Source organism: Hyla sarda, chromosome 2 (assembly GCF_029499605.1).
Source record: "Hyla sarda isolate aHylSar1 chromosome 2, aHylSar1.hap1, whole genome shotgun sequence".
NCBI classification, from domain to species: domain Eukaryota; kingdom Metazoa; phylum Chordata; class Amphibia; order Anura; family Hylidae; genus Hyla; species Hyla sarda.
In genome coordinates this window covers 83624966-83651115 of record NC_079190.1, presented here as the reverse complement: position 1 = coordinate 83651115, position 26150 = coordinate 83624966, and the positions used below count along the sequence as shown (strand labels likewise).

The 26150-nt window shown below is 45.5% G+C and overlaps 1 protein-coding gene across 3 annotated transcripts in view; it reads left to right on the top strand.

Annotated features, from left to right (window-relative positions):
• Positions 1–15200, top strand: part of DGKA (diacylglycerol kinase alpha) — a 218334-nt gene extending 203134 nt beyond the window's left edge. For all 3 annotated transcript variants that reach the window (XM_056562349.1, XM_056562351.1, XM_056562350.1), the window contains 4 exons: positions 7620–7812; positions 7964–8084; positions 13300–13360; positions 14350–15200. In XM_056562349.1, coding sequence (XP_056418324.1) covers positions 7620–7812; positions 7964–8084; positions 13300–13360; positions 14350–14427 — 453 coding nt within the window. In that variant the 3' untranslated portion in view covers positions 14428–15200. The remainder of the gene's footprint in view (positions 1–7619; positions 7813–7963; positions 8085–13299; positions 13361–14349) is intronic.
• The last annotated feature ends 10950 nt before the right edge of the window (positions 15201–26150 follow it).

Below are 26150 nucleotides of genomic sequence, written 5' to 3'. Positions count from 1 at the left end.
CAATAGCATAACAGGAGTAGAAGTGGAGGAAGCCCAGTGCACCACCCCCAGCACCCTCCTAATATTGTCCGCCGCTTGTCTCCCCGGTATAAAGCCCACCTGGTCAGCGTGAATAATACGGGGCAGTATAGTGTTCAGTCTGCGTGCCAGGATAGACGTTAATATCTTCGTATCCAGGTTAATTAAGGAGATTGGGCGGTAGTTTGAGACCAGGGACGGGTCCTTCTGGGGTTTGGGGATCACCGTTATAAGGGCATCCAAGTATTCAGGGGGTAAAGAGGGGGCCTGAAAGAGGTTATTATAAAGGTTAACTAGGTGGGGAACTAGAATAGGAGAGAATTTCTTATAGTACATTGCAGACAGGCCATCTGGGCCAGGGGCTTTTCCCAGTTTCAGGGACGCGATTGTATCTGACACATCTTCGTATGAAATTGGAGAATTAAGGAGATCCCTTTCGGGGTCAGTGAGAGAGGGAAGGGTAGAATCAAGAAAAGAGTTCAGACTGGGGGTGAAAGTAGGCGACTGGCCAGGGATAGAATAAAGTTTAGAGTAGTAAGAGTGAAAAGTCTGGTAAATCTTATCGGGGTGGGAGGACCGGGAACCAGGGTGCAGCTGAATGGTGTGAACATAGTTAAGCCGTTGTTTGGTGCGGAGCATATTGGCAAGCAACCTATCCGGCTTATTGGCATAGCGGTAGTATGTGGCCTTAGTCCACCTAAGCGCTTTTTCCACTCCGGTGGACAGGACAGCATCCAGACGCAACCTGGTATCCCGGATAGCATTATGGAGATAAAGGGAGGGGGCACGCTGGTGAGCCAGGGTGAGTCGAGAAAGCTTATTGTGTAGCATATGTTGAAGGTGGGAGCGACCTCTTTTCATGTATGAAGCTAACGATATGAGCCGTCCCCTAATGAAGGCTTTGTGGGCAGACCATACCCAGATCGGGTTTGAATTCGGAGTAGCATTGGTGGAGAAGTAGGATGTGAGATCAGCTGTAAGAGAACGTTTAACTGTCTGGTTAGTCAGCATAGACTCGTTAAGTCTCCAGGTAAAAGGTGTGGTAGGACCACCTATGAGATCCAGCTCTACACATACCATCTCATGGTCAGACCAGGGAGAGGCAATGTGTCTCGCGTACAGGAGGCATGGTAAAGTAGAGGTGTTGAGAAGTAGCCAGTCTATGCGAGTGTAATTTTTCTGGGAGGATGAATAGTAAGAATACCCCCTCGACTGACCATTGTGCTCCCTCCAGGCGTCCGCGAGTTGAAGTGAGTGGAAGGCCGAGACCAACCTTTTCTGCAATGCTCTAGATCGACCTAAGGGACTAGGAGAGGACCTATCCAGGACGCCATCATAGACAAAATTAAAATCGCCCGCCCACACCAGAACATCATAAGAGTATGATAGGAGTAAAGAGCAGAGAGAAAGAAAGAATGAAATAGGAGAAGAGTTAGGAGCATAAGAGTTAAGTAGACAGAACTGCTTACCGTACAGGGTGCCCAACAGCAAGACATACCTGCCTTCGGAATCTGTATGAACGCGGGTCACCTCGAATGGCAACGTATTTTTCAAACAAATCATTACTCCCCTGCTTTTGGAAACAAAAGAAGAGACATAGAACCGGGAGTACTGGGGATGGAGGAAGCTAGGGCAGGAGGACTGGGAGAAATGAGTCTCCTGAATGCAAATTATATCAGGGCGGTAACATCTATAATCGATGAAAGCTTTCCTCCGTTTGGGGGGGGAATTAAATCCCCTGACATTATGGGAAATTATCTTACACATAAAACGGAAGACCAGGCAATGCGGAGACGGGACAAACACGCAGAGACGGAACAACCATAGAACACATGGACCCACTGACTAACAAAAACGAACAACATCAAACCACAAACAAAACAACGAACAAACAGAAAAAAGTCAAACTGGAAAGCGAAGCCGTATAATATGGCGGCTCCGCCTACTTCCATCTATCGAAGGAAACGAAGGACACATCAGTCCGGTCACACCAGCCCTTCCAGGGTCGGTGGCTTCAGGGTGCCAGGTGAGAGGGGGTCACTTGCAACGGCGAGTCAGCCATCCGGGGCCATCCCCAGGCATCGCTGTGATTTACGCTGGGTCGAGGGGACGCTGGTCCAAGACTTGGAGGGTCGGGGACCCCGTCGAGGTAAGTCGGTCGCAGGAGGCTGTTCTGGGGCAGTCCAGGGGATACCCTCTTTAGTGAGGGCAGTTTGGGCCTCAGACAGGGAGCGAAACTGGTAGGGGCGCCCCTTAAGTTGGCAGATGAGGGAGAATGGAAATCCCCATTTATACTTCACCCCTTCCCGGACCAGGGCCAGCGTGATGTGGCGGAATGTCCTGCGCCGTTCTAGCGTGGACGGGGATAAGTCCGAGTAGAGGCGCACTTCAGCGGGCATGCCAGGTAGTGCTGTCAAGTTGCGGGCAGCGAAGAGTAGGGGATCTCTCACCTCCGGGTAGTGCAGGCGGAGGACCACGTCCCTCGGCATTTCAGAAGATCTCGGGCGACCTAGGGCTCTGTGGACACGATCCATACGGAGAAGCTCAGGCTCATATTGTGGCAGTAGGGCCTGGAACATCGCATCAACCGCAGATTTCAGGTTAGTCTCCGACTCAGGTAGTCCCCGAATGCGAATGTTGGCTCTGCGGGAGCGGTTCTCCAGATCCTCAAGTTTGAGGTCGATAGCATCAAGCTTGGCCGCATGTAGGTCAATGTCCCGACGGTCAGACTCCGCGGCCTCCGCTAAATCGTCCAGTTTAGTTTCATTGTCGGAGACTCTCTGGCCTAGATCTTGGAGTTGCGCTGCGAAGTCTGAGACAGCTTTTCTGAGCTCCGACTGGAACATTTGTTTGATCTGGCGAAACATATCTGCCGGGGACATCTGCGCCAGGTCCGGCTCCCCCTCCTCATCGGACGCCATATCAGAGCAGTGTGGGGAGGACGCTGCCGCCGTCGCCATATTGGGTTTCGGGGAGGCTCTGAAAAAGTCCGGAATGGACTGAGAGAGACGCTGTGAAAGGTTCTTATTTCGTGACCGCTGCCTCCTGGGCATGACCAGGTCCAGTTAGCACTGAAGCCACAGCGTGTGGAGCCTTTAGGGCGCTGAATAGGGCTTAGATAGGTGAGACTGGCGCGGAGCTTACATCACCCACGTCTCTTCCGGTAAGCCGCGCGCATGCGCCCCCTAAAACTTGGATTATTTTTAGTTTATATAAATGCGACTGAGCTGTACCAGGCACAGCCAGTGCAAAATGCAGAAAACTGTGCCTGCTAGAATGCCACTGCCCCTTCAATAAGCTGATTGGTGGGGGTGCCAGAAGGTACAATGCCAGGAGGCAGGTGATCAATATTAAAGGGATTTTGCTATAAAGAACATTCATCACTTATCTACTCTGAGTTTCTCCCTTTTAACTGGAGCAGCAGTCTGACATGCACTCTTCTGCTCCCTTTAAATCTATGAGTCAGATGAAGATAGTTGAGCACTGTAATTGACTTTCTTTGTCTGGCAAGTAGAGATTAAATGTAGAGGTGGCATGCATGTCCGATGACAAATCCATTTTCATGAACGGTGGGAAACCCCTTTAAAGTTGTGGAATACCCCTTAAAAAACTTGGAATGTTTATATAGAAATTACTGTAGGTGCCTATATATAAATAACATTAAAGTTATATTTTATTACCATCTTTTACTGATTTACAGCTCATGCACATAGTTGTATTAAAGGGGTATTCCAGGCAAAAACTTTTTTTTTATATATCAACTGGCTCCAGAAAGTTAAACAGATTTGTAAATTACTTCTATTAAAAAATCTTAATCCTTCTGAATTAGCTTCTGAAGTTGAGTTGTTGTTTTCTGTCTAACTGCTCTCTGATGACTCACGTCCCGGGAGCTGTGCAGTTCCTATGGGGAAATTTTCCCATCATGCACAGCTCCCGGGACATGACATCATCATAGAGCAGTTAGACAGAAAATTTCAGAAGCTAATAACTATTGGAGGGATTAAGATTTTTTAATAGAAGTAATTTACAAATCTGTTTAACTTTCCGGAGCCAGTTGATATATATAAAAAAGCTTTTGCCTGGAATACCCCTTTAAGAATCCAGATTCTTACACATGCTACATGTAGGTAAATTGAATGCAGCATTGTTTGGTATAGGGAACATTCACTAGTTTCACGCTGCCTGAACCACAGGAAACATCTAATGCTGACTGGCTCCCTAATTACAATGATTTCTGAATCACTCTAAATTGCTTAACCATTTTAGAAAAATCATAGTTGCTTTATCGAGAAATGAGGCTCCTAGTCATTGGAACAGTCCACCAGGTGTGAATGACAGATCTTTCCCTACTCTAATGATGGCCACAAGATTCAAACTTTATAAAAATAAATAAAATAAAATAATTCTGCATGGCTCCTGACTAGTCCAGGGGTACCACTGTGCCAATGACAGCTACATCGTGAGTGCAGGGCAGCAAGGTGAGGCAGCTCTGTCTTGTGGTAGGGCCACCCCCTTCCCGGAGGGGATGGCCTTACCACAAGAAAGAAAAACATGCTGTAATCCTGTCCCAAGCTGCCCCAAAAAAAAAAAAAAAACATACCGTAATCCTGTCTCCAGCCAAATCTGATAACATGCTGTCCTGGGCCTAGATACAGAGCTGATTGTGATAAGGGAACCAGTCACTGTTTCATGCTGCCTGGTTAGGGGCAAGTAACCAAAAAAGGGGGAAAGGGAAAAACACTAAAGTGATGCACATCCAAGTACAGAAATGACTATTGACGTAATGACTATTGACGTAAATGTACGTCATGGTGCCGTGGTACTTAACGCACCATGACGTACATTTACACGCCGTCATGGCCATGAGCATCGGACTGATGCTCGCGTCATGCACAGCACATCTCGGCTGTTATCAGATGCTGTGATCAGTACAGATCACGGCATCTGCGGTAGTGCGGTACTTTGAATGGATGATCATATCGTCTGCAGTGCTGCCGCGGGGATCCGATCATCCAGCATAATGGCCATCTGCAGGGGTCTTCTGCTCTGGTCTGAGATTGAGCAGACCAGAGCAGAAGATAGCAGATAACACTGATCAGTGCTATGCCCTATGCATAGCACTGAACAGTATTAGCAATCAAATGATTGCTATAAATAGTCCCCTATGGGGACTATTAAAGTGTAAAATAAAATGTTAGAAAAAGTAAAAAAATTGGAAAAATCCCCTCCCCCCCCCAATAAAAATGTAAATCATCAATTTTTCCCATTTAACGTAAAAAAAATTTTTCTTACATTTTGTTCCAAGAAAAAAATAAAAAAATTATAAAAAATAAAACCTAAGCAAAAGTGGTACCATAAAGACTACAGATCACGGCGCAAAAACTGAGCCCTCATACCGCCCTGTATACGGAATTTCAAACATACTAATTTTGTTCAAATAGTTTGAGATTTTTTTTAAAGCGGTACAATTATAGAAAAGTATATAATATAGGTATCATTTTAATCGTGTTGACCCACTGAATAAAGGAAACATGTCACTTTTACCTTAAAGTGTACAGCGTGAAAACAAAACCTTCCAAAATTTGCTAAATTGCTTTTTTCTTTTCAGTTTCCCCACATAAATTTTTTGGGTTGCGCAGTACATTTTATGGTAAAATGTGATGTCATTACAAAAGTAAAATTGGTGATGCAGAAAACAAGCCCTCATATGGGTCTGTGGATGGAAATATAAAAGTTATGATTTTTAGAAGGCAAGGAGGAAAAAACAAAAATGCAAAAATTAAATTGGCCTGGTCCTAAAATGGGCCTGGTCCTTAAGGGGTTAATATAGACTACAATTTGTACCAACACTGATGCTAAGAACACTTGATACTTAAATTGAGCCATACTACAACAAGAGGGGACCCCATGCAAAGTCAATGGGATAATTTGAGACCCAGCGGTGCCCATTGTGCTCCAACCCGTTCAGGGTCCGTTAAGCGCAAAAAAGAGCCTAACAGACCCTTAACAGGACAGAGTATATCGGCAGTGTGTAAGTAGCCTATGTAAAACATGAAGAGATTTTAGAAGGCAAACTGTTAAATAAAGGCTGTCAACTACGGGAACATAGGATATATGAGAAGGAGGGTGTGGTGCAATAATAGATATGCTTCATAGGGATTAGCAATAGCTAAAGTCAAACCGAGAAGTCGTGTCAAGCAGGTACGGACACACGTGTCCCACTGGAGCCCCACGTCACTCCAGGTGACTTCCAACCTGTTGTGCACACACGTCAACCTAAGGGATGTTCCTATGCAGAACGGCGCTGTATGGTACTACAAGATCCTCAATTCCCAAGTGCGCCGTGCATGCGTAAGTAATAGCTTAAGGACCAGAATGCCCTATTATGGCGCGTTTATATGGACAAAAGGCACATCAGCACATATATAGAAAATTGGTTAACTGTACCCTGTTGTGGCACACGGCGACACAACCATATTTTCTAAACTAACTCAGATTATATTACCTAACTACTCCTTACACCCCTCTTGCCTTTAAAAAAAAAAATTCTGATCTTTAAAAAGCTTTGTTTGAAACCTTTCCCCTTGCTCACATCGTGTGAGCTCCCAGCAGGAGAAAGTGGGCGTTCCCCAGCAGGCACAACGTCACTGAAGCCTGCGAGAGCTGTGCCTCGCCATGCCCGCATTTTCTGAGTTTGGTCTCCTGCCAGGCTGGGAGGAGACCAAACTAACTGTTTTTGTGGCAGGGAACAGAACAGAGCCACCTAGTGGCTGTTTTTTCAATCACATTAAAAACATATAAAGGTTGAGAATTTTAACAGCAAGTAATTAGCAAAGTGTCTTATAATTACATAAGGAACAATATATTAAAAGTTTGGTGACAGGTACTCTTTAAGTCCAGAATGTCCTATCACGACGCATTCATAAAGAATACCTGGTCCCTATACTATAAAAGAAATATAGTAAATAAAAGACAATAAAATTATAATGTATGATGTAAAAAGATGAATGTGTATATGAAGATATTATAATTAGAAAAGTGTTAAAGGTGTTAAAAATGAAACAGAATATACCTAATTATTACATTACTAAAGAACCTGAATTGAATATGTAAAGATGTGAAAGGTATAAATAAATGTAATAGATAAAAAGTGAACGTGAAAATACACCATAAATTATGAAAGTGTATATATATATATATAAACATGTTATTAAAAATGTATACCCACATACGGTATATAAAACGTGTATAGCATAAAAATAATATATGTATGGAACGATACAGTATGTATACATTAGAGCAAAGAGCGTCTGGTCAGGCCCCCAACCTCACCCAGTGCAGGCATAATAGAAAAATGTACACTACGTTGTATAGTATGAGAGATGAAATATATTGGTCAATACCAACATGAGCCCCGAGGATTGCCCAAAAACAATAAACAAAATCACAGCCATATAAATGGACTATCTATCCAATGTAATGAGTATCAAACATAGGCTGGTATCCCTATAAAGGACAAAGTTTTGTACACTTTTATATAGTGTAAAATGTTATCTTTAACAACATACATAACATTGTAAATGTTCTTGTATCTGTCACAGTGCTGTGGGTCCCCCCTGGATCTTAGTTCAGTGTCCCTTGAAGGCATTGCTGTTATTAATATTCCCAGTATGCATGGTGGCTCCAATCTGTGGGGAGAGACAAGGAAACCTTTGGGTGAACCTCGAAATGCTTCAAGTCAGAATCTGCCTGAAGCTATCACTGATCCAGAGGCCCTAAAGTCATGCGTTCAAGGTGAGAGTAAAAACTTCATATGAACTATAATTATATCATTTTTAAATATTACTATATTATACATACATATTTTAAGAATATAAAAAAATAAGTAAATGATTGGAACAGAAAAGGCTTATAAGAATAAAAACATTTTCTCTTACAACAACAGATCTTAGCGATAAGCGGTTAGAAGTTGTCGGATTGGAGGGAGCCATGGAGATGGGACAAATTTATACAGGACTGAAAAGTGCCAGAAAACGACTGGCTAAATGCTCAGAGCTTACCATTCGGTGAGTTATTGTTATTTTATGCCATATTTTCCAGGGAAATATTATTGATGGCTTATCCACAGGTCAGGCCATCAGTAGTTGATTGGAGGGGTGCTGTCACCTGCCACCCCCACTGATCAGCTGTTCAGTGCCAGCACTACACAGAGAATGGGGCCAGAAGTAACTGTCTCTACACTTCATGTAGTTGTGATGCCACATTGCTGCGGAGACAACTGCTGCAGGGCCCCACAACCAAAAGAAACTTGTAAACACAATGATAAAATCCCCCACATGTGTGAATCCCACCTCAAACTCTAAAGCACTAATAATGCATTAAAACGATCACAGAAAAAATATCCATTTGTCCTAACAGAGTTTTAACCCCTTAAGGACCCTTGACGTACTGCTACGTCATGACACCCTGGTAACTAGGGACCCATGACGTACGCGTATGTCCATGGGAATTCCGGTCCCCGACACGCGCCGGGTGGGGACCGGACCGGGGTGACCAATATCAGCAGGCACCCCGCGCAAATGCCCAGGGGGGTCATCAGACCCAATGTCGGTGATCGCCGCAAATCGCCGGTGAATTCACACCAGCGACTTGCAGCTATTCCTGGTCATACGGGTGACCCGGAATATAAGGGGGATCTGGGTTGTCCAAGGCACCCACAATCCCCCTGGAGGCATAGGAGTGAGGTGGCGGGGCAGAACGGGGAAACGAGGAGGACTGACGCCAGAGATCCACTTACCCATCAGCGGCGGCTGCGGGAGGCGATCGGCAGCGGTGATCAGCGAGCGGCAATGTTGTGCGGCTGGCTTCCTGGATCCTACGGAAGCCGGTGAGTTGCCTAGCAACATCTGGAGGGCTACAGTTTGAGACCACTATAAAGTGGTCTCTGAACTGTAGCCCTCCAGATGTTGCAAAACTACAACTCCCAGCATGCCCAGACAGCTGTTTGGGCATGCTGGGATTTGCAGTTTTGCAACAGCTGGAGGTCTACAGTTTAGAGACCACTGCACAGTGATCACTAAACTGTGGCCCTCTAGATCTTGCAAAACTACAACTCCTAGCATAACCACACAGCTGTTTGCTGTCTGGGCATGCTGGGATTTGTAGTTTTGCAACATCTGGAGGGCCACAGTTTGGAGATCACTGTGCAGTGGTCTCTAAACTGTAGCCCTCCAGATGTTGCAAAACTGCAAATCCCAGCATGCCCAAACAGCTGTCTCGGGATGCAGGGAGTTGTAGTTGCGTACCTCCAGCTGTTGCATAACTACATCTCCCAGCATGCCCTTCGGCGATCAGTACATGCTGGGAGTTGTAGTATTGCAACAGCTGGAGGCACACTGGTTGGAAAATACTTAGTTAGGTAACAGAACCTAACTGAAGGTTTTCCAACCAGTGTGCCTCCAGTTGTTGCAAAAGTACAACTCCCAGCATGCACGGTCTGTCAGTACATGCCGGGAGTTGTAGTTTTGAAAGAGCTGGAGGTTTGCGCCCCCCCCCCCCCCCCCCCCCATATGATTGTACAGGGTACATTCACACTGGCGGGTTTACAATAAGTTTCCTGCTGGAAGTTTAAGCTGCGGCAAATTTTTCGCAAACTTATAGCGGGAAATTCACTGTAAACTTCCGCCAGTGTGAATGTACCCTAAAAACACTACAATATACCACATAATAGGGTAAAACACTACATATACACCCCTTTACACTGCCCCCCCCCCCCCCCCAATAAAAATGAAAAAGTATTGTACGGCAGTGTTTCCAAAACGGAGCCTCCAGCTGTTGCAAAATAACAACTCCCGGCATTTCCGGACAGCCACTTACTGTCCAGGCATGCTGGGAGTTTAGCATCAGCTGGAGGCACCCTGTATGGGAATCACTGGTGTAGAATACCTCTATGTCCACCCCTATGCAATCCCTAATGTAGTCCTCAAATGCGCATGGCGCTCTCTCACTTCGGAGCCCTGTCGTATTTTAAGGAAACAGTTTAGGGCCACATATGGGGTATTTCCGTACTCGGGAGCATTTGCACTACAAATTTTGGGAGGCTTTATCTCCTTTTACCCCTTTTGAAAAGGAAAAGTTCAGGGCAACACCAGCCTGTTAGTGTAAAAAAAAATAATAAAATGTTACACTAACATGCTGGTGTTGCCCCCTACTTTTTATTTTCACAAGCGGTAAAAGGAAAAAAAAAATAAAAAATTTGTAACACAATTTCTCCTGAGTACGGAAATACCCCATATGTGGGCGTAAAATGCTCTGCGGGCGCACAACAAGGCTCAGGAGTGAGAGCGCTCTATGTACATTTGAGGCCTAAATTGGTGATTTGCACAGGGGTGGCTGATATTACAGCGGTTCTGACATAAACGCTAAAAAATAAATACCCACATGTGACCCCATTTTTGCAACTACACCCTCACGGAATGTAACAAGGGGTATAGTGAGCCTTAACACCCCACAGGTGTTTAATGAAAATTCTTCTAAGTTGGATGAAAAAATGGAAAAAAAAATAAAAAAGTTTTCACTAAAATGCTGGTGTTACCCTAAATTTTTCATTTTCACAAGGGAAAATAGGAAAAAAGCCCCCCAAAATTTGTAATTTGCTATGCTGGCACCATAGGGGCTTCCTAAATGCGACATGCCCCCCAAAAACCATTTCAGGAAAATTTGCTTTACAAAAGCCAAATGTGAATCCTTCTCTTCTGAGCATTGTAGTTTGCCAGCAGAGCACTTGACGTCCACACATGGGGTATTTCCATACTCAGAAGAGATGGGGTTACAAATTTTGAGGGGCATTTTCTCCTATTACCCCTTGTAAAAAAAAATTATTTGGGGGAAAACTAGCATTTTAGTGAAAAAAATTATCCTTTACACATCCAACTTTAACGAAAAGTCATCAAACACCTGTGGAGTGTTAAGGCTCACTGTACCCCTTGTTACGTTCATTGAGGGGTTTAGTTTCCAAAATATTATGCCATGTTTTTTTTTTTTGTTTTTTCATTGCTGGTCTGGCACCATAGGGGCTTCTTAAATGTGACAAGCCCCCCAAAAACCATTTCAGAAAAACTCACTCTCCAAAATTCCACTGTCGCTCCTTCCCTTCTGAGCCCTCTACTGCGCCCGCTGAACACTTGACATACACATATGAGGTATTTCCTTACTCGAGAGAAATTGGGATACACATTTTAGGTAGATTTCTCTCCTTTTACCTCTTGTAAAAATTCAAAAACTGGGTCTACAAGAACATCCCAGTGTAAAAAAATTAAGATTTTGAATTTTCTCCTTCAATCTGCTACTATTCCTGTGAAACACCTAAAGGGTTAACAAACTTACTGAATGTCATTTTGGATAATTTGAGGGGTGCAGTTTTTATAATGGGATCATTTATGGGGTATTTCTAATATGAAGGCCCTTCAAATCCACTTCAAAACTGAACTGGTCCCTGAAAATTTTCAATTTTGAAAATTTTGTGAAAAATTGGAAAATTGCTGCTTTACTTTGAAGCCCTCTGATGTCTTCCAAAAGTAAAAACATGTCAACTTTATGATGCAAACATAAAGTAGACATATTGTATATGTGGAACCAATATATATTTATTTGGAATATTCATTTTCCTTATAAGCAGAGAGCTTCAAAGTTAAACATTTTCTATTTTTTCATCAAATTTTTGCATTTTTCACCAAGAAATGATGCAAGTATTGACAAAAATTTACCACTAACATAAAGTAGAATATGTCACGAAAAAACAATCTCGGAATCAAAATGAAAGTTAAAAGCATCCCAGAGTTATTAATGCTTAAAGTGACAGTGGTTAGATGTGCAAAAAATGGCCGGTTCTACACTGAAAATTGTGCAATTTTTAGCACCGGGTTCCCCTTTTTTTTACTACGGTTTTTTTATACATACACCTATGTGTTTATATATTTATATATTGAGTTATCTATTTTATTATATGTATTTATATATATCTATTTATCCTTGGTCCTTTGCATATTTAATGTTTATTATTATTAATATTTATTTAATATATCTATATTATATTATATTATCTCTGTGGGTTAGCAAATTCTTGCACACAATGGATTAGACAGACAATGCGGGTGTTTATATTATTTTATTATATATTTTTTGATTCATTTAACTATTTATATTTTTGAGGACCCCATCATGAGCATTGTCTGTGAAAAGCTGCTACTTGTTTCACATACACCACTTTTTATATTTTATGCTCGGTTCTAGTTTCAGCTTATATATTTTTATGTGCTGTACGTATGCACCGTCCAGCCATTTATAAACTTGATCTTATTATTATCAATAGTATTCCTGTTACCACTCGTGAGCTAAACAGGCCCCTGTTTCTCCTATTGGTTACCTCCTTGGCGACGTGTCCTTAGCAACGCCAGTGCATGCACCCAAGTGCCTGTTTTCCCCAGCATGGCAGCGCTATGGAGTTACGCCTCCTGACGCTGCCCCCTTGGCTGTTTATGCGTCCTTAGCGACGCTAGCGCATGCGCTGTAGTCTATGGTACTCCTAACACTTCAGCACTGTATGGACACGCCTCCTGTCTCTTCATTGGCGCCGCCTGTATGCATGGTTACGCGTCTATAGAGACGCTGGATCATGCGCTCTCACCATAGGCCGGCCGCTCTGCCTTGCACAACAACGCGTCCTTAACGACGCGTGCAGACACTACGTCCCGTCCGATACTACTGTCTAAAGTGCTTTGCCTCCTTGTCAAAATAATCTTGTACCTGGCTATGGACAAATGTTTTTACCTCTTAATGCTTTGTTGTACTCTTTTGTTTAAGTTTAATGCAAGTACTATTCTATTTACCTTGTACTGTTTTGTTTACTTTTATACCTGTGACGGCTCACAATTAGGCCACGCCCCCTTTTCAATTGTTTGGTGCACATAAAACACACATTGGTTATTGTGTCTGTACACCTGATCTGAGGAAGAGGGGTCTCCCCTTGAAACGCGTCATCACTGTTTTTTATGTTTATATCAATAAAACTACTGTGTTTATAGTATATTGGCCTTCATTTTCACTGAGAACCAAGTTGAAAGCGCCTGGAATCCATAGGTCTTTTTGATTCTTCCTAAGACATACACTGAAAATTGTCTGGGGTTAAATAAAGTAGTAAATTGGGTGGTTTTCAGGTTGGACCAGCTTATACTGTATGTATCCTGTACTATGCCTTACCTAATAGTGTTATATTTTCCCTAGAACAACAAAACCACTTCCAATGCAGATTGATGGGGAGCCATGGATGCAGCCACCATGCACAGTAAGGATACTCTTCACCTAAGGAAAATGTTAACTGTAAATTTGATAGCATTTCTAGTTGGATACATGAATACTGCTAACAGTGCAAAAGGAAAGTAAACCTGATTCGTCCCACTGAAATCCCGAAATATGGGTCTGCGGCACTTATGAAGCACAGTACCTCCGAACTCCCCCTTTAATTGACTGTGCAGAGAAAGAGGCAGAGGTACCAGCAGTGTGCACTCGCTTATTGATCAGTGGAAACCTATTCTAGTGGAGAAGGCCTTGTAGGCTGGCCAGCTGCAGTATTTCACTTTTACCTTTGGCTGACCATAGGTACCTTTAACCATTTTAGGTTGGCCTATGTGTTAGCCCAATGACCATTGTTGAATTGTTACCCCAGAACCAGTATATGGTCCTAATAATACTTTTAATGTAATAACAATAGTTGATGCCCTATCAGATTCATCTATTTAACTTGTCCTTTTTCCCCAGTTTTTTTTTTTTTTTTTTGCTGCAGATTGTTTCCACCATATATCAATGAATTTTCCAATTGTCATTGACTTTGCTGTCACTGTATTTGCTTCAGATTTTCTGCAGGGAAATTCCATGGAGAAAATCTATAGCAAAAAGACAACATGTAAGGGCTCGTTCACACTGCCAGCATGCTCTGCTAAAGGGAGCTCCATCCGTTAGTTCACCAGAAGGACGGTAGATGAGCCGAGAAAAAAATACTGCATATGCTATATTTTTTTTCTTTGCTCAAATCCTGTAAAATACAGGACCTCTCATAGACCTTATTCAAGGCAATGGGATCCATTGGGACCCAGTGGTGATGGTTGTGCTGTGACTTATTCAGTGTCTGTTCGGCGTAAAAAAAAAAAAAATGGAATGGGTCGGAGCACAATGGCAGTGCGAAACTAGCCTTACCCTACACTTAGGCCTTATACACATTGCTCTGCATAGATTTGTGTTAATTTATGTTCTTATGATTTACATCTTGTCTTCCAGATTAAAATTACACATAAGAACCAGGCACCAATGCTGTTGGCCCCTCCACCACGTTCCTCAAGCTTTTTTTCTAAGTAGCAGATAAGGCTGGAAAAAACCTAATCTCTATAAATCGATGATGACCTATTCTTCTACTGTAAGGAACCATGGACCATAAGCTTAACCTTCTACCCTCAGACCCTTCTTGTTAGAACCAACCTGTAGGGCCGGCCTCCTCACCATCACCAATGCTTCTGACCATCCTGTTTTACCAGCTGAGCTGTCAGAGATCATTTATGAGCAAAGCATCAGAGAATGAATACTCCTCTCATCAGTCTTAGGAGCATTATATACAGTATGACCAAACACAAAGTAGATATTTAGAAGATTATTATTCTCTAGATGCCCATTGAGCATGTTCCTCTTTCCTTTTAGACTACCCTTAAAAGCTATTATACAGTACTGGTAACCTTATAGTACCAATTTTAGGATAAGATTATATTTTTCCTTGTTTTAGGACAAAAACTAAATCCATACATATTGTACGTATGTTTACAATATATCTGATATTTTTAGAATGTAAAAAAAAAGCGTAAGACATTATGCATAGGAAATAACATATCATATATGAACTTTCCATCATTTGTAGTATACAGCAGCATAATACTGAGACCATGTCCGCTATCTATCTTTTATTGCAGTTGAAATTGGTACGAACCACAGAATTGGGATAGCAGATCACATTGCACTGTTTTTATTTATATTTTTTAACTTATAATGCTTATATGGACAATGAATATAAATGTTGCCAAATCTGATTTAGAGAATCATGTAAGCAGTAGGAAATAAAACAATGCAACATACGCTGGTGATTTTTGTCTTTGTAATAAATGGCTTGTTCAGTGCATTTCCTCTGATATTCATCTACCGTATTTTTTGCCTTATAAGACGCACTTTTTCTTCCCCAAAACTGGGGGGGAAAAGTTGGTGTGTCTTATAAGGCGAATACCTGAGACCATCAACGGCCGGGACCCGCGGCTAATATAGGACATCACCGATCGCGGTGATGCCCTGTATTAACCCTTCAGACGCGGCGATCAAAGCTGACCGCCGCGTCTGAAGTGAAAATAACACTAACCCGGCTGTTCAGCCTGGCTGTTCGGGACCGCCGCGGTGAAATCGCGGCGTCCCGAACAGCTTACAGGACACCGGGTGGGACCTTACCTGCCTCCTCGGTGTCTGCTCCGTGTCGGTATCCCCTGCATGGCCGGCGCTCACCTTCAACGTCATCACGTCGTCGCGCACGCCGTCCCGTCATCCAATAAGAGCGGCGTGCGTAGCGACGTGATGATGGCGACGGAGAGCGTGGATCCCGGGGAAGAAGACGTCCGGAGCGTCGGGGACACCACGGGGACGCGGCGACAGTGATGGAGCGACATCCAGGGCAGCGGTGACGGGTCCGGAGCGGCGGGGACAGGTGAGTACTACCTCCTATCCAATGGTCTTCAACCTGCGGACCTCCAGATGTTGCAAAACTACAACTCCCAGCATGCCCGGACAGCCGTTGGCTGTCCGGGCATGCTGGGAGTTGTAGTTTTGCAACATCTGGAGGTCCACAGGTTAAAGATCACTGTTGGGTGCAGAATCTTTTTTTTCTAGATTTTGCACCTTTAAAATAGGGTGCGTCTTATATGCCGGTGTGTCCTGTAGGGCGAAAAATACGGTACCTGTATTTTATTTGAAAACATTTCAGCTTAATTTTGCTTTACATTCTCCATTTTGTAAACTACAGTCAAATCAAATTTTTTTTTTTTTTCAAAGTTGTGAGTGAATGTTTGAAGTCACCATTGCTTCTATATTTATGTGGATGTCACTGATGGATTCATTGAGGACATACATATACTCCCCAACATTGAAACTGAAACACCAGCAAGTTAATGTTGTGGAACTATGGAAATCACAATAATAATATGAAAATGATAAAAGCATGGAAACTGAATATTAAAAACTTCTCAATTTACTCAGTACAAGGGCCATGTGCACAAATACAGGCACTTACCAGTCTTGGCATACTATCAATGAGGTTATTAATTGTTGTCTGAGGAATGTTCTGCCACGCTGAATGCACCAGGACACACAGATCATCACAATCTAGTGCTGGCAGCACCCTTTGCAATTGCCAATCAATGATGTCCCAGATGTGCTTGATGTACAATGCTGCAGACCACGTTTAGGCCACACAGGCTGCTTACAACAGCATGAGCAATGTACTACCTTGTGTTGTCGTGTTCTATCACCAAATCAATTTAATGCTGAGCTGTTGGTGTACCTGGCACAAAAATTAGAAGGGTTCGGCTACTGTACATTATGCCACCCCACACCATAATTCCAGGAAAAGGATCGGTGTGATGTTCCCTTGTGAGGGTCTCTTCATGGTGTTGCCCATTGGGTCTCCAGACCAATCTCTATCATTACATCTGAGACAAAAGAGGGACTAAAGAGGATAGACGTCCATTCCTGCCACCATTGCTGTCTTGTTTTGCTCCTGCTCTGTTTTGAATTTCTAGGCTTGATTTATGATGTCCAATTTCGAGTACACAATTGATCACTTGCCATTTTCTACTCTGACCATTCGTCCGTGCAGGTCTGAACCTCTTGCAGTCATTTAATTGTGTTGTTAGTCGCTAAACCACTGGGACATGTAGCGCTGAACAGTCTTGACATCTTTGCCTACGCACATAGGAGATTTATCAAAACCTGTGCAGAGGAAAAGTGGAGCAGTTGCCCATAGCAACCAATCAGATTTCTTTTTCAGAGGTCTTTACAAAAATGTATTACATTTTTTAAAGGACTCTGAAAAATGAACAAAGCAATCTGGTTACTATGGGCAACTGCACCACTCTTCCTCTACACAGGTTTTCATAAATCTCCTCTGTTAGTTGACGTGTCAGATATTGCTACTTGTTCAAACAGGAGATTTCAGTCCTGGCTTTTATACCATTGAAGCCCCTCCCACATACCACCAATTGCAGTTAGGTGCTCGAAATGACCCTTTGCAGATATTAGCAGAACCTGCAGTTCAGTTCAGGCAGTTATGTTATATCCTGTGAATATTTCATAAATGTTTAAGATTGAAATACCCCTTTGATTAAAATTTCTACTACATGGGCATATTGAAAAACCAATAGTTATTGGTAAAGACACACTGCTGGTAAGTACATATAATAATACACCCTAAGGCTACATACACACAGCGCTTTACTATACGTCTGTCAGGATCCGGATAGGTATGTAGCGAGGACACTGGTGGTGGATCCTCTGTGTCAGTGGGGTGATGATGTGGGCCGTACCAGGGGAACGGAGTCTAAGGGGTTACTGGTTTTCACCAGAGCCCGCCACAATGCAGGATGGACTTGCAGCGGCAGGTAACCCCCAGGTCGTTCCACCCGATAGCGACTCAACCCCAGCTGACAGCTGAGACAGGCGCGGTACAGAAGGACAAGGCAAGAGCAAGGTCGGACGTAGCAGAAGGTCAGGGCAGGCAGCAAGGGTCGTAGTCAGGGGCAACAGCAGAAGGTCTGGAACACAGGCTTGGGAATACAGAAAACGCTTTCACTGGGCACTAGGCAACAAGATCCGGCGATGACAGAAAGGGGAAGTGGGTTTTTATAAGGAGGGAGCAGGTGCAGGTACTGATTGGGCCAGGCGCCAATCAATGGCGCACTGGCCCTTTAAATCTCAGAGAGCCGGCGCGCGCGCGTGCGCCGGGACTCAGCAGACGGAGGACGGGGCAGGTGAGGAGATTGGGATGCGAGCCGCGGGCGGGCGCATCCCCGCCGGAGACAGTAGTGCAGCGCTCCCGATCAGCGTATCTGACCAGGGCGCTGCACGGAGGTGAACGCCGCGAGCGCTCCGGGGAGGAGCAGGGACCCGGAGCACTCGGCGTAACAACGTCATGCAATTTAGAAAATTGCAGAAAATATGCAGCAGATCCTGTATGTGTAAACATACCCCAAAAGGGGTTAACCAGAAGAAAAACAGATTTGATTTCTAAAAAAAAAAAAAAAAAACTGCACCACCCTTGTCCTGAGGTTGTGTGTGGTATTGCTGTTCAGTTCCATTAACCTGTTAAGGACCAAGGGCGTTCTTGTAAGCCCTGAATCCTTAAGTGGTTTTGGAGCGAGCGCAGGAGTTGCGCTCACCAGATACTGCTAATGACGGGCAGCAGTGATCCCACCGCTGCCAGTCATTGACACTTTAGACGATGTGATCAGTGCCGATCACGGCGGCGAAAGTGAAACATCTCCAGTAATCCAGAGAGGCTCACTGAACTGTCAGGAGCCTCCTACTGCCATAGGCATAGCATTATACAGTAAGTGCAATCTAATTATTACATATCTAGTGTAGAAAAAATTTAATTTAAAAAATTATATAAAACCCCTCCCCTAAGTAAATAAATTACCCTTATTTTCTCATTGTACAAAAAAATTCATAAATAAAAATTTACATTTGGTATAGCCGCGTGCTTAAATGGCCATACTATTAAAATATAATGTTTATGATCCTGCATGGTAGACGTCATACATCCCTTTATACGCAAAAATAAAATTATAGGGGTCAGAAAAGGACAATATTATGCATATGAATTTTGTTAGAAATAGTAGTACAATAGAAAACTAAATAAATTGGGTATCATTTTAATCGCATTGACCTACAGAATAAAGATAACATATCATTTTTACAATGGAGTGCACTGCATAAAAACCAAACCCCCCAAAATTTGCTAAATTCCAGTTTCCTTAAAAATTTCCACCCACAAATATGGGCCATTTATATGGATAAACCTTAATAAAATGGGAATGGTTGGTGATATTAACTTCCTGTTTGTGGCACTTTAGTATATGTGAGGGGGGAAACTTTTCAAGATGGGTGGTGACCATGGTGGCCATTATGAAATCGGCCATTTTGAATCCAACTTTTGTTTTTTCAATAGGAAGAGGGTCATGTGACACATCAAACTTATTGGGAATTTCACAAGAAAAATGATGTGCTTGGTTTTAATGTAACTTTATTCTTTCATGAGTTATTTACAAGTTTCTGACCACTTATAAAATGTGGTCAATGTGCTGCCCATTGTGTTGGATTGTCAATGCAACCCTCTTCTCCCACTCTTCACACACTGATAGCAACACCGCAGGAGAAATGCTAGCACAGGCTTCCAGTATCCGTAGTTTCAGGTGCTGCAGAATGGGCAAAACAAAAATTGGAACAGGACCCTCAGTTTACGCAGAAGATTTTGTTCAGTGATGAGGCAAACTTTTATGTGAATGGTGACGTTAACAAACAAAACCACCGCTATTGGTCTGAAATTAACCCACATTGGATTGATCCCTCCAAGACTGTTGGAACACAAAAATTGATGGTATGGTGTGGTATATGGGGTACAAAGATAGTGGGGCCATTCTTCATCAATGGAAACCTCAAGGCCACTGGATATGCAAAATTGCTACATGATGATGTGTTTCCCTCTTTATGCACTGAAGCTGGCACGTTCCCTGAGTTTTTCCAGCAAGATGGCACATTATGGGTGTCAGGTCCGAGCATTCCTAGATGAACAGTTTCCTGGAAAGTGGATTGGTCATCGTGGACCAGTTGAATGGCCTCCAAGGTCTCCCGATCTGACCCCCTTAGACTTTTATCTTTGGGGTCATCTGAAGGCAATTGTCTATGCTGTGAAGATACGAGATGTGCAGCACCTGAAACTACAGATACTGGAAGCCTGTGCTAGCATTTCTCCTGCGGTGTTGCTATCAGTGTGTGAAGAGTGGGAGAAGAGGGTTGCATTGACAATCCAACACAATGGGCAGCACATTGAACACATTTTATAAGTGGTCAGAAACTTGTAAATAACTCATGAAAGAATAAAGTTACATTAAAACTAAGCATATCATTGTTTTTCTTGTTAAATTCAAAATAAGTTTGATGAGTCACATGACCCTCTTCCTATTGAAAAAACAAAAGTTGGATTCAAAATGGACAACTTCAAATTGGCCACCATGGTCACCACCCATCTTGAAAAATTTCCCCCCTCACATATACTAATGTGCCACAAACAGGAAGTTAATATCACCAACCATTCACATTTTATTAAGGTGTATCCATATAAATGGCCCACCCTGTACATTTTATGGTAAAATTAAAACGTTGTCATTAGAAAGTACAATTTGTCGCGCAAAAAACAAGCCTTCATATGGATCTGTATGTGGGAAAAAAAGTTACAGATTTTAAAAGGAGAGGAGAAAAAAAAATGCAAAAATGAAAATTGGTCTGGTCCTTAGTGTACCTGTCGTTAACCACTTAACGGCATACGAAGTAAATGTACGTCCTGATGCCCTGGTACTTAACGTACATTTACGTCCTATACATGATGCGAGCACCGTTTTATATATATACACACTGCTCAAAAAAAGGGAACACTGACGCTAAGTTTCTAATAGTTTTTTTTTTGGGGGGGGGGGAAACGCCAAGAAAAACGCCAATTCTACCGCATGGCAGTTACCTCCTGTGCCACTTGAGAAACCTTGGCGTTAGTGTGCGGGCTCAGGTATGTCCTTCATATAAGGATATACTGGCTAATGTCTCAATTTTAACATCAGTGTTGAGGGTTAGTCATATGTCACTGTCTGCATCTACGTCAGTAGTGCACCTAAATTAATGTATTACTCTATATGTTACACATCCACACTTTTCATCTGGTGTAGGATTCTATTGTGGCACTTTTAGTCTGTTGCAGGCATCCTCCATTGTATGCATTTTATGCTGGTGCATATCTGCTCCCCCAGCATAAATGCGCAACTGCATTTGGGGTTGAGCACCGTCTTCTTTTTGAGACCATGTTTTTCTTCTTGTTGCCTATAATTTCCACCTGTTGTCTGTTCCATTTGCACAACAGCATGTGAATTTTTTTGAGCAGTGTATATGTATATGTGTGTATATGTATGTATATGTGGGAAGGCTAATTAGCCTGTATTTGTGGGAGGGGCGGGGATTCCCTATAAGAACCCACGGCAGTTCTTGCATCTGACACCGTGGGTTCTTCATGTGACATGGATCAGCTGACGCGTGGTGTCAGCTGACCGGAAGTCTTCGCAGTGCGGCGCTCGGGTAAGTGGCATGGGGCTGGCCGAGGAGCGGCATTCCACCGCAGCCCGATCACTGGAGGTAAGCTGCTAATCGTAGGGGACCCCCGGCCAGACCTGGCCCCCGGCTTCATTTTTCAGGAACCCGCGTCCCCGTGCATTGGTTAAGCCAGTATTTCTCATTCGGCTCCATTGGGGGACACAGGAACCATGGGTATATCTTGCTGCTACTAGGAGGCTGACACTAGGCATAACATAAAAAAAGGTCGGCTCCTCCCAGCAGGATATATCCCACCTACTGACTTAGAGACACTCAGTTTTAGCTTAGTGTCCTAGGAGGCAACACAGGTCTGTATTGCTCCAGGCCTGGTCTATTTTATTATTTTCTAGAGTTAGTGTTTAGATTTTTTTCTCCTTTTTTGTTTTTTCTAGATTGGGGTGACAGGAGCATGCCGCTGCCTGTTTCCCCACATGTGACTGAAGGGCACAGTTCCATTGAGTATGGTCCGTTAACCCTTCCTCGCCACCGTCCAGCATCAGGTTTGTACCTTAGGTCCGGGTCGCCTATTGCCTCTGCTCGCCCCGCTTAAAAAAGCCTGGCATGATGCAGTTGGCTTAGTCTGGTGAAGACTTCTGGGGATAAGACTTCTAGGGAGGTGAGTATACCTCCATAGTTAGGTAAGTATGTTCCTTCCTCCCCGTCACCCCCACTCACCCCACCCCACTTCATCTAACCTGGGGCCCCTCAGGGGTTAATCATAGGGGGGTATTCCCGATAACCTTTATTACAATTGTTGGAGGGGAATTTTTTTGTGAGGAGGGGGCACTTTTGGGGGCCTTCGGCTGTTTTTTTCTTGGGTGCTGGCCGCTATTGCGGCATACTTGTACTTCCGGCAGCCGTCCCCACACGCGGGGAGACCGCTGCCGGCTTCTCTCTCCTCCGGGCGGCATTTGCGGCCGTCCGGTCCGGGACCTACCTGCTACTTCAATCCGCGGGCGGTCTCGACTCTTATTATCTCCGGCAGCCGTCCCCACAGTTGGGAGACAGCTGCCGGCTTCACAGGCATCAGGGCGGCATTTCCATGCGTTCGACCAGGACCCAGGCCTTTACTTTAGCCCGCGGCTTTGGCCTGGTCCCCGCCCCGCCCCCTTATTCCTGTTCTCTGCGCATCCAATGAGCGCAGCGCACGCATGGGGAGGGCAATTTCAGCCTATCCGGCGGCAGCGCGGGCACGTGAGGCCTTTTCTCAGCCTCTCCCGTGCTAGCGCGCGCGTCGAAACTCCTCCCCTACGGGATAATGTGACACTGCTCCCTCACAGACGCTGCTGCACTCTGCTCCTGTGGGTCTCTTTTTCTTCTGCTGCTGCTGCATATCTGCTTAATCAGCTTAATCCATTCCTGAGTCTACAGGGACGTCAGTACAGGAACCTGGGTGAGCTTGTTCCATTTTTTCTTCTGTCACTAGGTAGCTGTGCTTTGGCAATGTCCGCCCCCAGCTTTGAACCTTCTTTCAGACAGGCGGCCCCTGCTTCGGTCACTTACTATGCTTGTACAGGGTGCAAGGTTACATTTTCAGGGGGGTTCGGCTGAACCCACTTGTTCTGCCTGCTCTTCCTCGCGCGCTACTCCCCCTACCCAAGATGGCCCTTCGGTGCATGTGGCCCCTGACCCTACCCCAGTTTGGGTGTCTTCCCTCTCCCAAACTTTCTCAGACTTGGCACAGGTTTCCAAGGAGGTGGCTACGGCCTTAAAGCAGTCCTCCTTGCTTCCCCCTCGGGAGACAAGTTCGGCGTCTTCGGACCGTCGACGCTCCCACAGACGACCATGGGTCATTTATCCTAACTCATCTCCTTAAAACAGGCGCCGCTTGCGCTCCAGGTCTCCCGCTGCTAGGCAGCGTCCCGTTCACGCGGCCGCTCTCCTAGGGGCCGTTCTCATTCCTCGAACCGCCTTACCAGATCCCGGTCACCTAGATCGGGAGCCTCCACTAACCGTTCCCAATCTCCGGTTGAACTAGCGGACTCAGACCCGGCTCCGCATTCGGATTCTGAAGAGCTGTCATCCATGTCTGACTTGGTGGACAGCTTGGTGTCTGCGGTCAGGGACACCTTCCATCTACAGGACTCTGGACCTCCGGACCCTGCTCCCGAAGTTTCCTTTACACGTACTCATCGCTCTCCCAAGGTTTTCCATCCTCATAAGGAGTTTGATGACCTTCTGGAGACTGCCTGGAAGCTTCCGGAGAAGCGCTTCCAAGGCGCTAAACTGTTAAAGACTCTGTGTCCATTCCCTCAGGATCTTATCTCTAAATGGACCGTTCCACCATCTGTGGACCCCCCAGTCTCCCGTTTATCCAAATCCACCACTCTACCATAGGCGGATGCCACTTCCTTCAAGGATCCCACAGACAAGCGGGTTGAGAATTTGGCCAAGTACGCATTTGAGGCAGTGGGATCCTCCCTTCTCCCAGCCTTCTCTTCAACCTGGGTCGCGAAGGCCTTATCGGTGTGGGCTTCACAGCTCCGTCAAGGGCTGTTGTCCGGGGCCTCCCCTGATGATCTGGCTGTGATTGCTCTCCAGGTTTCAAACGCAGGTGAATATGTATGCCAGGTTTCATTGGAGACTGCTCGCTGTGTGGCTGTCGCGTCTGGCAATCTGGTCACCATTTGCCGCTCTATGTGGCTTAAAGCTTGGAACGCCGATTCGGCTTCCAAGAAATCCCTGACGGAAATGGCCTTTACTGGCGGCCGCCTTTTTGGGAAACTGCTAGACGACATCATTTCCGAGGCTACGGGCGGTAAGAGTTCTTTGCTTCCCCAGAACAAGGCGCGCCACCCTGTGGCTCGTGGGGGTTTTCGTAAGTCGACCTCCTTTCGGTCCTTTCGCTCCCTGGGCCCTGGGTGCCAGGATAAATCGAGCTCCTCGCAAGGTAGACAGGGCCTATCCTTCAAACTTCGCCCCTCATGGAAGCAGGATAGCCATTCCAACCAGTTTCCCGCTTAATCGGGAACCCGCAAACCTTCCTCGACCTGAAGGGGCGCCCCCACCTGGGACTTCTCGGGTGGGCGGTCAATTACTCCTTTTTCGGGACGTCTGGTTGGTGCAAGTCCAGGACTCTTGGATTTGGGACGTCATCTCCGACTGTTACCGAATAGAGTTTGCTTCTTTTCCCCGAGATTGTTTTTTTCGGTCCCGGCCTCCTCATTCACCTGCCCTGGCTGCAGGTTTTCACTCTGCCATTCGCACTCTGCTGCAACAGGGTGTCATTGTGCCCGTTTCATCTCAACACCATTTCAAAGGTATTCAAACTTCTTTGTTGTCCCCAAAAAGGAGGGTTCGGTCTGTCCGATTTTGGACCTAAAACTCCTCAATTGACATCTTCGACTTCGCCACTTCCGAATGGAGTCGCTACGGTCGATTGTTGCATCCATGGATCAGGGCGAATTCTGTCTTCAGTGGACATTCGGTATGCGTATCTCCACATGCTGATTTTTCCTCCTCATCAACGTTTTCTGCGTTTTGCCGTTCCGCAGGGTCACTTTCAGTTCGTGGCCCTGCCCTTCGGCCTGGCCACAGCCCCCAGTGTCTTTACCAAGGTCCTGGCGGCTGTTATGGCCATTCTCAGGTCCTGGGGGTCTCTGTCCTCCCTTACCTGGACGACCTGCTTATCAAGGCTCCGTCCGGGTCCAGAACGAGGAGAGTCGACACATCACTCTGCTGACCCTAACCAGCTTCGGGTGGCTGATCAACGAGGAGAAGTCCCATCTTTCTCCCTCCCGATCTCTAGTTTTTCTGGGCCTCTGGTTCAATACCGAGAGCGCCAGGGTTTTCCTCCCTCCGGACAAACGGAGCGCCCTGCTGTCCGGTGTTTGTCACTTGAGACGTCCTCATCCGGTGTCCATTCGTTCCTGCATGGCAGTACTGGGCAGGATGGGGTCGGCCATGGCGGCGGTTCCGTTTGCACAGTTCCATTCCCGCCCACTTCAGTGGGCCATTCTGTCCCTCTGGGACGGATCCCCTCTATCCTTGGATCACCGGATCCGTCTGCCCACCTCGGCTCGCCAGTCACTTCTTTGGTGGCTCCGATCTCCTCTCCTCCTGAGCGGCCGCTTGTTTCTACCGTTGGACTGGCTGGTACTGATGACGGACGCGATCCTCCTCAGTTGGGCTCCTTATCAATGTCCTGGAGATCCGGGCAATCTTCCTTTTTCTCCGGCACTGGGAGTCCCTTCTCCGAGGGCGCCCAGTCCGCATTCAGTCGGACAACGCCACGGCCGTGGCGTATGTGAACCGCCAAGGGGGCACTCGCAGCAGCGCGGCCATGACTCTATCAGCGATCCACATCCCGGAGGTGGACAACTGGGAGGCGGACTTTCTGAGTCGCTCCTCTCCCGATCCTGGGGAGTGGTCCCTTAACCCGGAGGTGTTCGCGGCCATTTGCCATCGCTGGGGGACTCCAGACGTGGACCTCTTTGCGTCCCGCCTAAATCGGCAGGTTCCAAGCTTCGTGGCAAAGTCCAGAGATCCTCTGGCTCTGGCCGCGGACGCCCTCGTTATTCCCTGGTCTCGGTTCACTCTCCCGTACCTGTTTCCGCCTCTTCATCTCCTTCCCTGGGTGCTCAGGAAACTCAGGGCGGATTGGTCCCGCCGCTCTTGGTACACCGATGTGGTTCGGCTCATGT